Consider the following 13,576-nt stretch of genomic DNA (forward strand, 5'->3'; position numbering starts at 1 on the left):
ACACAAGTGAGGTATAAAAAGACACTGAGGGAAGATTGAGCTTTACTGGAAAATTTTGATCAAGGTTTTCTTTTTAGGAAGGAGGATTCTGAGGCTTGGACCTTCCTTTACAGAGAATAAATCTATGGAATTCTTTCAAAGTGTAATTAGAAATGGTTGATGGTGGGGAGTGATCTGAACTGTAAAACAAGTAGTAATAAATTTCAGGTACCAGATAATGTTCAAGGATGCTAAAAGAATTTTAAAATTAAATAGTTGAACTACTAACGGTTGCAGTGAATGGATTTCTTAAATGATCTTCATTCTTATTTAAAAATTACAATTAGCAAATGCATCTCTGTGGTTTTTTTGAGGGTTCTGAGAGGGATGGAAGGTCTAACTGGGGTGGGTGGGTCTTCAAAGATGATGTCTGCATCCTAGTGATCCTAATGATCCTGGCTATCCCGGTGACTCTTTTGACAAGATTCATCTCTCTCTTTACACGTACACGGCTGTCTCGGTACTGACTAGGTGTCTGCACCTGAGCTTAGTCATCGATGCTTCTCTCGAAGTAAGGTAAACCGAATTCCATCCTTTGAACCCATCTGAAGTTCAGTAAATTTGGTATCTGTAGTGGGTAAATTATAAGAAACTACAGTAAATAATAGTAGGCATATGGTTAATCATGGTCTAATGGGAAGGAGTTGGAACATCTTTGAAGCATGACTTCTTTTCAAGGAATGATGGAGCATTTAAATGAGTGTGATTTAGTTAATATGATGTTCCTGAATTTAAAAAAAATTCATTTTGGTAAATTGATTAATGATTGATTAGAAGAGATAGAAAGAAACAGTAAGTGAATGACATTATGGTGTTGAGGAAAGAGATTATTAGTTCTGTGGCTTTTGCTTTTCAAAACAGTAGCAAGCTATTAGGAAACTGGCAAAAATGGCAATACCACAATTTGTTGCTGAGTCAAGGCTATTTACAAGAGTTTCTAGAGTACATCTGGTTGTGATCCTGTTTCTTGAGAGTGGAAAGGAAGAGATCCTGTGTTGGAAACTTTCTCTTAGAAGGTCTGCTTATGCTGTCATAAATAATCCCCTGAAGTGGATGTTATGTAGGCACCAACAACTTTGTTCTATAGTTTCTCTCCTTTCATACTGCAATATTTGATAATATACTCATAGCCTGTCAGCACTTCTCAGTGTTTTGTAGTGATAAGGAATGTTATTCCTGAATATGACATTTAAATTAGGACAATGTTTCCCCTAGCATCCTCTATAGCATTTAAATTAATTTTTAGAAAGGTAAAAGTCACTGATTTCAAGGTCTGAAAAGAATGGAAGCTTTAATCAGACTGAACATAGAATATGATGCAAATTAGCACTTGGTGTAAAATTCTGAGTTGAAGTGAGGTTTACTTGACTGACACTAATGAATTGGTTTTAATGCACCACTTTGTATTTTAGTTGACAAAGTATCTATGAGTTGGTTTTGCCAAACCAATAAATCTTTCAAAAGGGAGCTAGTTTGGTTGGTCTTATAATATTAAAATTAACTGATTTCAGGATGGAAACTGAAACCTTAAATACAGTTATCAGGGAATATTTATAGCAGCATAGTAGGTCCTTAGCTATTAATTGGACATCTTTTTACAGCTTCAGCATGGTGCCTTATCTGTGTACATATATGTGTGAGTATATATATAAAAAAATGTAACTGAACAGTGTGCTTAATGTATAGCAGTGGCACAATATGGTGTAAGAATGAATATATTAAAAAAAGCTTGAATGTAAATGCTTTCTGACATATTGTAATAAAAGGCTTCAGAGATTATATATGAAGTAGATAGAAGCTTCTTAGAAGCCACTTAACTCTTCTTATTCATCATGGTGCCATGAATTTTGCTGCTTTTCATTTAGTTCTGTGTTTTCTTCAGTTTCATGTACTATAAAACTTCATCCCTGTTATGTGCTGTTGTTCCTGGGAGTTATCTGCAACACTTTCCTGCTTCTGAACAAACCCTTTTTTAAAAAAAAATTCAAAATAGTAGCAGCAGGGTAAAACTCTGGGCTTGTTTTATTCTTTTAAAGTATCTCCCTGGAATCGGTGTTTTCTAGAGACAAACTGGCTTATTAAGTAACTTCACTGAATCCACTTTATTAAGAAGGCGTATTTTATTTTCCTAAAACACGTATCTTTTAGGCTACATAAAAAGTGAAGGTGGTGGCTAAGAGGAAAGCCACAATACCTATACTTGTTTATCTGTTTCAAATAATGATTCACTTATTCCTTGTGCTTCCTGAATAACAGGTTCAAATCCTAATTCAGTTTTATTATTTTTTTTTTTAAGTGGAATAAATAAATGAGATGGAGTAAACAGCAGTAAAAGATTTAAATTAATTTGAGTAGCACAGTATATGAAGACCAACACTTTAAGTCATATGTTATATTAAAGAAAAAATGATGTACTTCAAATAAAATGAAGACTGGTCCAAATTGTCTAGCATTGTAAACAAACCTCTGAGGGTCTTTCACACATGATTTACCTTTGTTTAGACTTGTATATTGGTGCGATACAGACAAAAACTCCTCCCGATACCATATCCAGATTCATAGGTAAACCAGAAGATCAATCATTACAGTAAAATAGTGCATTTATTTATGACAAAAGTTTCCTATTATTTTGTTTAAAGTCATTCATGAACAAACTGAAGTTTCTGCGCTTTAGCTCAAAATTCCTATTCTTCATGTAGTTGCCTCTGAGTTTTGAAGAAGCATGCTTTGATTAATTGAGGGAAGACAAGTTGCAAAGTTTGTGTTCCAGAAAAAAAGATTTCTTTGGAGAAGACATACTTTAATTGGCAATATGAAGACATGAAGAATTTGTGCTGTATTTTCAAGAGCTAATATTTTTGTATTGAAGGAAGCTATTTTAGGATGTGCTATATTACTAAAATTCAAATAAATTTTATGTGACACTTAACAGACTCAATACTGCTTTCTTTAGTCTAAATCCAAATGAAGGCACTGGAATCACAGCTGCTACTGAATGTAACACCTTATATGTAAAAAGAAATATTAATGTTTAAAAAAGGATCATCCATGTACTTTGAACTCACCATATGACGTCCATTGAGTATGACTGGATGTGCTAAGAAGAGAAGAGTAAAATCTAGGAGTGATATTGAAGAAATATTTTTTCAAAAGGGTAAGGAAGCTCGACTTTATGTTTGTAGAGAGAGCTGATGTTTTTGTTGTATTTTTTCAGACAGTTGTGTAGTTTTTTAAACCATTAAACTGTTCTTTTCTCAAACAAGAGTCTCTTTTCTTTATATCAGTAGTAGAAGCATTGAAACTTTGAATCATGATCATCCTCTGGCCGAATTCCTGTGACTCTGCATAACAGTATATTGGGAAAAATATCCTACAGAACTTAATGTGTTGCTTCTACCATCTTCTGTCTCTCTGCTTCTTCCACCCGAAGTACAAAATCAGATGTATTTAACAGTTATGCCATCATATCTAAATTTTTACAAAGCCAATTTTGCTCAGAAGCAGCTTTGCAGCAGTCCTTAACTTTTTGAATTGTTATGGAAGTTATCTATGCTTAATTTGCTCCACTTCATGTTACGGTAGGTCTTCAAGTATTTCTTAACATGAAAAAATCATTGATATTGTTCAGGGGTTTACATACCGATTTTGTATGTAGAAAAAATATTTTTGTAGTATTCAAAGTATACAGGCATCTGAAGTTCTCAGATATGGGGAGAACAAGATACTGAAATTTTGATAGCATACTTCTGACTTCGTCTATGACTATTTTTCATGAGATTTTATCTAAAAATATTTTTGTGCTAGCTGTGAATATCAAACTGGCTAGGACTTAATGTGTACATATTTTAGATATTTATTAAAAATCTTATAATAGAAGACTGTGGTCTGTTCAGTCAATCTCTTCCCATTCTCTCTCTGTGATGGTCATCGTAAAAGCAGAAAATGTTATTCTGACACACATGTAAGTCTTCTTTTTGTCTATGTTGAAAACATTTTCATCTTCCCCTCCCCCCTCCTCCCACAAATGTGGTAGTAAAGCTGATAATTTATTTTTCAAAGATGAGCTGTTACACAACAAATAACTAAATCCTTTTGCTTGCATTTTCTTCTTTGTATGGATGGAGCTACTTTCTTTGATACCGTTCATGATGATCTGTTCATAAAAGTGGATCTAGCTCTGTGGGTAGCACAGATTAATTATTTGCTTGTTGTTCCTGCTCTTTTCCATGTCAAACTGTGAATTTTATTAGTTTTAGTCTCCACTGTATTTATTTAGAGATTTATTTTGCTTCATTTCTGAGAGAATGAAGATTCATATAATATGCTGTCTGCCAGTGCCTTTCTGGTTTTCCCCATAAGAATAACTTTTGAGTCTATTGACAAAATGTGGTGTGGAGAACAGATCAGAGATGCTAATTTTGTTCCAGTTTCATAACAGTTGGTAATATATAGAAAAGTTAGACGCTAACAGTGCCCTGCGGACGCAAAGGAAAAAAGACCATTAGTCCTCACTTGCTTTGGTCATTTTGTCATCCAGTTGGCCGGTCAGCTTGCAGATGCTTCCTGTCTAACTGATGACCTAATGAATATAGGTAGGAGTCTGAAATGTAGCTGTTCAGGACAGTTTAAAAACATAGGTAAGTGCTGAGATTTATTGCAGTAGAGAATAACAGAATGAAACCCCAGGATTCCATGTGTTGCTTTCAAAGTTACTTGTTCAAATATCAGATCTCTGAGCAGTTTGAAGTTGCGTTTATTTGCTCCATGCGTTTTTCAGAAAGATACTAGAGATGCCGTTTACTAAAACTGTAGAAAGTGCTGTAATTGAATACCCATCAGACTTGATGTAATGGAAAAACAGGTGATGCTTGCCTGCAAATTAGAGACGACCTGCTCTATTCTGAATTAAACAGCTGAAATACTGAATTAGTGGATTGATCATGCAAGTCTAGCTAAGGCACTTCACTTACAGCATCAGCTTGCTTGTGCTAGTGAAGAGTGATGTACTGAATAAACAAATAGGATGCTTACTGTCTGCATCTATCTGAAACTAGGGTTGAGGGACTGCCTGAAAGGTCATGAAGACCATGCTATAATCTAGTGATTAACTTCAAAGTATAAAGTTTGTAGCAGTTACTGTCTGTGAATACTCAATTTCTACTTCAGCTTCTGAGGGTCTTAACATATTTTGTGCCCCTTCTGAAATTCTTTTTTAGTTTAAAGAACACACTGACTCTAGATGGCAGGGTGATGCTGAAGATCTCCCTGGCAGCAGACACTGACTTTTTCTTCTCTAGTTGTAAGGAGGATCAGTGTGTTTGTTTGTTTGTTTGTTTGTTTGTTTTTTTGAGTGTGTGAAGGAAATAATGTTTCTGGGCGCAGAAACTATTGTTTCTCTTGCTGCTTCTGCTGTCAGAATGACTTTTCTTTTGTTACATGCTACTACTAATTTATCAAGATGATGTCTGACTCTTATGTTTGACTCTTGTTCCTGAGAGAGTTGGGTAGGCCAGCTGGCTGCCACTTCTCAGGGACTGACTGCTGCAGGAGGTCTCCTCGGACTTCTCCCTTGTAAATGTTATTTGCTGTTTTCGAGGGGGAAGAAAAAGCTCAGCCAGCACAAAACCTGGGGTACTAGTTTTTTTTTTTGTTAAAATGTTGATTCTGGGCTTATCACCAGGGGAAAATGGAAGTCACAAGGCTCTTAGTTATTTGTTTCCTGACTACATTTTTCAGTATTTTAGCAAGTTGCATAAAGAAACAAAGTTATTTGTCTTCCAGTGTAATTGGCAGGTCAGACATAAAATGTTCCTTTTCTTCATTCTACCTTGGTTGTTCTGCAAGGGACACAATGACTTCATCAAAACAAGATCAATGAGTTGTTTGCCAGAGAACAAATATATTTTTAATATTTGACTTTGTTTTTACTGGGTAGTAGCTGAGACTGAGTGCAGATATTTTAAATTTCTTCAAATATTAAAGAGCTGAAACATACAGTTTTAGCAATTGTGTTCTTCTAGTTTTCTCCATTATCTGCCAAGGCATGAAATGCTGTTTGTGTGATGCTGTTAAATCACAGTTTCTGAAGTGTTTAAAAATGTTAGTTTATAACTGACCTTCTTTTCTGTCCTGGTCTGATATTACAATGGCTCCATTATTGTGAAGTATTGCTTTAAGTTATTGTGAAACTAGCAGAAAGACTTTTCTTTTTTTTACATTTAGTAGCTTTCAGTCACAAATGGTTTCTAACTGTGTGACTGAAGCTTTCAGATTTTTATGCTCTCATATTAGAAGATTCGAAGCAGCTTTGGGACAAAAACAATGTTCATCATGTTGAAATGAAGTAGTTAAGGAAAAAATTGCCAAGAATATTGGTGGACTTGCAAAATTTTCAGTTGTCAGAAGCAGCCAAAAGAAAGTAATGATAATGATTTGGTATGAAATGGGGAAATTGTACTATGAGGTTATGCTGAACAAACTGAGAAGTATGTGCTTGGGTGGCAATACTGACTGTAGCTTTGTTCAGCTTTATTTGGTTGCAGATGTTCTATGATGCTGATCTTTCAGTGAGTCTGGAGAGAAAATGGAGGAAAAAAAAATCATTAATGTGCTTATTCCAGATAAGAAAATAACCTATCATTTCTCACTCAATAAATAAGTCTCTGTAATACCTACACAAAAGTACCCAGTACTGTTTCCAGCTGCAGTCCGGACTTTTACAGCTGTTGAGATGAACTCACAGGTCAAAAGATCAAGTTGTGATTGCTTTCCTGCTGACATATATAAGCATGAAGACACTAGGTGGGTAAAGACCTCCAAGAGTAGCTTTTTTCTATCTCTTCTTTGCAAAGAGAAAGATAAGTACTGGTGATAACTGTTGCGGTCACAGACAGTCTACTAAACTATGGGTCAGGAAACTTAGTTGAATAGATCCTCCTAGGAGGCTCGTGCAGTTTCTGATTGTGTCAAAATACGATGACAGCCAGGCAGATGCTAGGAGAATTCGAGCTGTTTGAAAGTAGCGGGTTTTGGCAACTGTAATGCTTTGCAAATTTGACTAAGTAGAGAAGCTTGTATCATTCATTCACACCACAGAGGTCAGGTAGCAGAGGTGCTCAGCCAAGGCAGGAAGGCTCCAACATTTGCTTTCAGAAACCGTTCTCAGGCAAGATCATGCAGCTCTTCCTCTTTCGCATCATGAATGCTTCTTGATATGTCCTATTGATGCAGATTCCTTCATCATCTCAGCTCAGATGCGGTGCTAAGGAAAAAGTAATAGAGCTTCTGTCTTGGCAGCAGCATGTTTTAAACTGCATTTCATACAATATCAGCATAGAAGAATGTCTTGGTTTAGCCTTGTCTTTGTAGAAAGCATGCTGAGCTTCTACTGTGAAATAAAAATGCGACTCTGAAAATCTATAAACAAATTCTTTTTGCAAGTGGCAGCATGCTTTCTTTGAGTACAATAATTGACAGTGTTTCACCCTAGGAAATGAAAGGCAATTCTTCATAATGACACACCTCCAGTTACAAGCAGAATTAAGCGCATACTGTAGTGTTGTCTTCATAATCCTTGGTAGCTGTGATACTTTCCACCTCAGTGGATTCCATTTGTACTATGTGCCCTTGCTCACATAACATGGCAAAAAACAACCTGAATGCTGTAGCCTGATATTTTTATGTAAATACTCAGTTTTGAACCACTGAAACTCGTGGCTGTGCTACGCTGATCTGGCTGGATGTGTATGTCTAATAATGTATTTTTGGGAGCCTTTCCTACACGCAATTAAAATGTGGTGAGTGGCTCAAGAGACATTTCAGTGAAACATAGACACAAGCAAGGCAATTTGTTAGTTATGTGGCCTTAATTTCACAGTGAAGGCCATTACAATCGGTGTTTATTTACTTTGAAAGTGGATGTACTTATGGCTTACAAACCAAGCTGGACTGATGTGGGCAGCGCAAACATCAGTGGATGTTTGTATCTTCTAAGGCCTGAGGTGGTGTTTTGGGCAGTGGCATGGTTCACAGGGTGTGTTTCTCTCACATTTTTCTCAGTCCTCCCTCTCGCAACTGCTACACGGCATTTTTTTTCCCTTTCTTAAATATGTCATCACGGAGGTGCCACAGGCACAGTTAATGGGCCCTGCTTTGGGCAGTGGCAGGTCCATTTTGGAGTTGGCTGGAAGCTGCGCTCTCTGATATGGAGCTACTCCTGTTCTCTTCTCCCAAATGCCACCCTTACTGCACTGTCACTACCAAAACCTTGCTGCATAAATCCAGAACACTCATCTAAGTAGTTTTTCTTTGAAAGCACTATTTGCTATCACTCTTCCCTTTTCTGTTTTGTTTTATCATTGAGTATTTTGATCTTTCAAGTATTTTGTAGAGACTGTTTAGTTCCTGAATAGTTATTTTCATTGGCAGCACATAGATGGAGGAATGTTCACTGTGCTTTAAAACAATTTAGGTCTGACATTTTTCAGCTATCTCATTCTCCACGCTAAACACATACTCACAGGCTTCTTTCTGTTTGCAGACTCCCATTTCATCAGACAAATATAATGTTGTGTTCAGGCCATATATCTCCAAATAGACATTTCTTTCTGGAGACACAATTGTATATGTTGTTGAAAATAATTGTTGGATAAAATTAATAAGCATTTATATGTATAATTATTGTATAATAAAAATACATAATCGAAGACAACACAAATAACTTATGTGTGAATGTTCTTGTGCTTTTAAGCAAAACCAAAGAAAAATTTTCTTACTGGTTGTTATGATTTAGTAGCATAATAGAGTACAATTATTTTAAGAATTAGGTGGTTTTGACACAAGGTAATATCAAAAGTAATTTGTTTCTCTTCTTTGCCTTTGGTATTGTTTCAGCAAATGTTTCAGAGCATGACTTGTTCACATAATAATCCTATTATTAATAACCTTAACATGATTGAGGCCAATTGTGTTGGATATGTAGATTTACTAGATAAATTGTAGAAATTTTTAGTTTGACAATGAAAAAAATAACAAAAAACGGGTATAGACTGACACTTTAAAAATTCTGAAATTTCCAGAAAATTGTCTTGGTTAAGGTCAATTAATTGTATTTGATCCATCCACTAAGGCTTCTGGAGCATAACGTCAAGCATTGTATGCAAAAATTAGTTGGCATCCATTAGGGTTATTTTGTATAAATATAAAAAAAACAAGTAAAACTTTAGGTTATAACTTCATCTTAAAGTTTTGTTACATGTAAGTTTGAAGTTGTTTTTAAATTTTATTTTAAATAAATTTATTTTATAGAAAAGAAAGATGTAACACAGAGCTTGGAAAGCTACACAGCAAAATGCCCTGGTACAATGGAATTCATCACTCTTCCAGATGGTTTGAAGTTACCTCCTGTTCCATTCACCAAGTTGCCTATTGTGAGGTAAGACTCCAAAATACAATCTTCAACTTTTCCACAGTACCTGTCAAAATGTAAAGGATATTGGATGGATTTAGTCTTCTCAGTTTATGTAAGTTGTTCACAATAACATGGAAAAATGTCAAAATGTCATGTTGTTTTGAGAAGTTCTTAGGCAAAAATAGAGCCTTTGAGCAGAAAATACTTTCTGTGGCCTTTAGTTTCAGAAGGAGAGAGGTGTATTTTTTTTTTTAAACTGTCACTCAAGAGTTTCTGATACAATTGAAGAAAAGTATTTTGTAATTGTAGCCAAGATTTAAGTTAGATACCTGATCATACTGAAGGCCCATGAGTTGGATGCTGTCTCCATCCATGGAGCTTGGATCTCAGCTGGAACTGATGGCTTTTGCAGCTGTTCTTCTCCAGATGCTGCATTTTCAAGCTGGTACCTTTGCTGGCCTATTCTAAATCTATGTTTCTTTTTGTGCCTGTGTGCCAAGGCACATCATTCAGTCAGTCCAGTGAATAATACCTTATTTAGATTAAAGTGTAGCATGAAGTATTAGAGAGTCAGAGAGAAAACAGCCATTGGGCATCAATAATGAAAGAAAAGGCTAAAAGAAAATCTTTGCCAAGAAGTGGCTTTTGGAAGGAAAGATAATTGCCATTCAGAAAAAATATGGTAGAAGTTATTGAAAAGAGTTCTCACAGAGATTTGAGTTCTTAGTGGGATGTCATCAAACATTTCATGAAGCAAGAGTTTTGGTATCACAAAGAGATAATAAGGGGTATAACCAAAGAGTGAAAATTATATTTATTTTCATATTACTTTTAGTCTCTAAAATGAAAACAAATGTTTTATTCTGTGACCATTTTTCATGATACAACTATTTTTACCATGTTCTAACTTCTCCAATTTTTTTCCCCCCACATTTACTGAAGAAAGAGACCTTGTCTAACTATTTGTAGTGCATTTAACATGATAGGTCTGTTCACACTAACAATTTGTTGTGTGGGAGGTGCTCACTTAAGGTGCAGGTTTGACTGGAGCGTATGGTTGTATGTGGTCAGGTGGAATTGTATGCAGAATCAGAATGGTCACACCATTTCCAGTGATGTCCTGGAAACTGGTTTTGCTACTGGTTGGACTAAGTACAAAGCTGTCCACCTGGCCACCTGGATGACCCCGCTTTTATGTGTACTCACGGGGGAAAAATGCATCTTCCCTGAGATCTTCCAGCACTGTCCCCTCAGTGGATTCAGTTAGCACTGACAAATCATCTAGGATGACTTTGCAGATACTTGTTTTGTGTTGCCTGTTCAGTGGTGCAGGGCATACTTTGGAATTGCAGCTGGTATCAGCTTCTTTGCTGGAAAACATGCAGTGTGAACGTATGATCCCAAAACCTTAACTGTTAGAACCAAAGCTACATATTACAGCAGAAAAGTTGAGTAATTTATTATTAACTGACCTCGGAGTCAATTTAGTTTCACAAAAAAAATCTATGTATAGGGCTAAACTAGTCATACTTGACTAACCTAGATCTTAATATCAATCAAGACACATAGGTAGTCACTGCCAGGTTTTTCTAATCTAGTTTAGCTACCTGCTTGAGGATGAGTTGAATTACTGGAGTATGTGGACTGTATTGACTCATTTTCCATTGACCATAAAGATGTCCAGTGACAAGTTCAGGTACCTGTCTGTGTGTTAGGGGAGTTCCCTAGTCAGTACATTCTAAAGTCAGGTTCACAGCTAATGCATGAAGCAGGCCTGTGTTTCTTCTCCTGGAAGGTTTTTAGACAACAAACAGTGTAAATTTTAACCTAGCCTTTTTAGAAAGAAAAATTAAATAGTAATAAAAAAATTGAAGTTAATTAAGCAAATGTGTATAGTCCTTTCTAGTACTTGAATTATGTGACTGTAGAAAGAAGTTAGAGTGAAAGCTTCCATGGAAATGTTTTTAAGGCAAAATGATTTCTTTTGAGAGCAAGAGTGCTGTCAGCCACTTATTGCCTCTTTCAGATCTCTGTTCTAGGAAAAAATCTCAGTATTACAGAGTATAAAACCAAAACTACCTTCCTTAATCTGATTGTGATGGTATCTGTCTGCCTTGGCTGTAAAATAGATGCAGAAAGGCAATGCTAAAGTTCCCTTGAGTGTAACCCTTAACTTGTGCTAAAAAAAGCAGCACTGTGTTTAGCTGTAAAGTGTTAAATGAATTAGTCTCAGGTTTTTGCTTTTTGCCTAGCTTTTAAACCATGGAGGAGGTGTATTGTACTAGACATATTCCATAGCACTATCTTGTTCTTCTCCATGCTGAATACTGAAGAAAATTTAAGTCTGGAAGATACGGGAAATTACAATTGAATCCTTTTTTATAGAAGTTGTACGTATAGAGGCCAGCCAAAACTTTGGCAACAGATTACCAAGACTTCAACAGGAAAGGCTCTGCCTCACTTAAAATGGTTTGTATGCTGAGAGAAATGGACAAGCACGTTACATTTACTTGTTATTCCCACGGCTAGCTTTAACAAACTGCTCACCATCCAGGTGCTTTGGTTACACCATCAGCTTATGCTGACCTGGCTGCGCTTGTAGTGTTGAAAATAGTTGGTGCTGTTTTGCCCTGGGGTGAGGAATCTAACATCAACATTATTTAACAGCTAAGAATTGCTGTTTGTGCTCCTCACCCCCTTCCCCCTTCTTGTCCTTTGAAAGTTCTATAAAAACCACAGTGATAAAAAAATCTGTAATCCACCAAAACACTAGTTGTGTCTAAACATAAAGCCTCCAGTTACATCTACACAGCAGACCTAGTGTGTTATAGAGCTGTTTGGCTAGTTGGAAAATATTCGTGCTGCAGGACTGCAGAGCCTCAGTCGTGTTGATTTTTGAGACATAAATGATAAATGTGTGGAAATGTGGTTTTGATCAATGTTGAATAACCTAAGTTTAAGATTCAATCCACGCTATAGCCCTCTAGAAACGTAAACATTTACTGATGATGATGACCTCTATTTACTTTTGGCATTTCATGGTCTACTAGGTTTTAATCCATTTAATGTGAGGTGCTTATTTTGGATGCAGATTTCTTAATCAAAATACCGTCAAACATTGAATGAAATGCCACAGTGAAAGTGGAACACAGTTACACTGTTAACTTTTTCTCCCTGATACCTATAAAGAAATAAAAGAGATTTGGATTGGCAAAATCTTTATATTTCATTACTCATGTTAACTAGTATTTAATGTCTAGCTGTCCATTATTTAAGGATGGTATTCTTTATAGTCTTTTTGGTTTTTGTGTGTGTATCATGTCTTTTAACTAGATGCTTGATCTATTATTGACATGCTTTAAATATTAACATATTTTTATATATTTTATTTTAGCCTTTGGAATTTGGGGATTATTTTTTTTGACATTTCAAATACTGCAGTGCAATCTGGAAAGCTCCTTGATGAATTTTCATTTCTTTTAATGAAGCATCAGAAATTAAAAGCATCTTGAATTGGGAAGTATTCCATTATAGCATACTATAAAATCATCATCTAGTATTTTCTCTAATACGAAATAAAAGAATTTACTGTCTTTCTAGTCTAATAGATGCACTAGTCCAATTTTCATACTTTAGCTGAGTTAAAACTGTTTTTCTTACTAATATACTTACCTGAAGAAAGACCTTTCTTCCTTTTCACCACTGATGTCTTTTAGTTGTTCTTATATGTGTTTCTTACTGCTTTAAATTTACTTGGCGTCATTTTTTTCCTTCCCTCTGTTTACTTAGTAGAGTGTTTTTTTTTCTCAATTTTTTTTCATTGCCCCTCTAAGCAAGGTTGGTTTTAATTAACACAACTTTTTCCAAATAGAAGATTTTGATCTTCTGGGTAACTAGTGAAATTATTTTGTAATTCCTAATTGTCACTCATTTGAATTCAGTAAGGCTGGACCAGGGGCTAGAAAATGTACGTTGTTGAAGCTTTTCACACAAAGGAATTAATGTACTATGTATGATCTGTGAGGATATAGCTGTCTGATATGTGGTTGAAGAACATTCCTTCCATGGTTATGCATTAAGATAAAAAAGTTTATCCACCAATATTTGTATAATAATGATGGATAAGCC

At 35.6% G+C, this 13,576-nt stretch overlaps 1 protein-coding gene across 4 annotated transcripts in view; it reads left to right on the forward strand.

Annotated features, from left to right (window-relative positions):
* The window catches only part of TRAPPC9 (trafficking protein particle complex subunit 9), a 518,594-nt gene that overhangs the window by 42,875 nt on the left and 462,143 nt on the right, over nt 1–13,576 (forward strand). For all 4 annotated transcript variants that reach the window (XM_042785807.1, XM_042785806.1, XM_042785809.1 and 1 more), the window contains one exon: nt 9,346–9,472. In XM_042785807.1, the coding sequence (XP_042641741.1) occupies nt 9,346–9,472 (127 nt within the window). The remainder of the gene's footprint in view (nt 1–9,345; nt 9,473–13,576) is intronic.

This window comes from Tyto alba, unplaced genomic scaffold (assembly GCF_018691265.1).
Source record: "Tyto alba isolate M040663 unplaced genomic scaffold, T.alba_DEE_v4.0 Super-Scaffold_9, whole genome shotgun sequence".
Taxonomy (NCBI): Eukaryota; Metazoa; Chordata; class Aves; order Strigiformes; family Tytonidae; genus Tyto; species Tyto alba.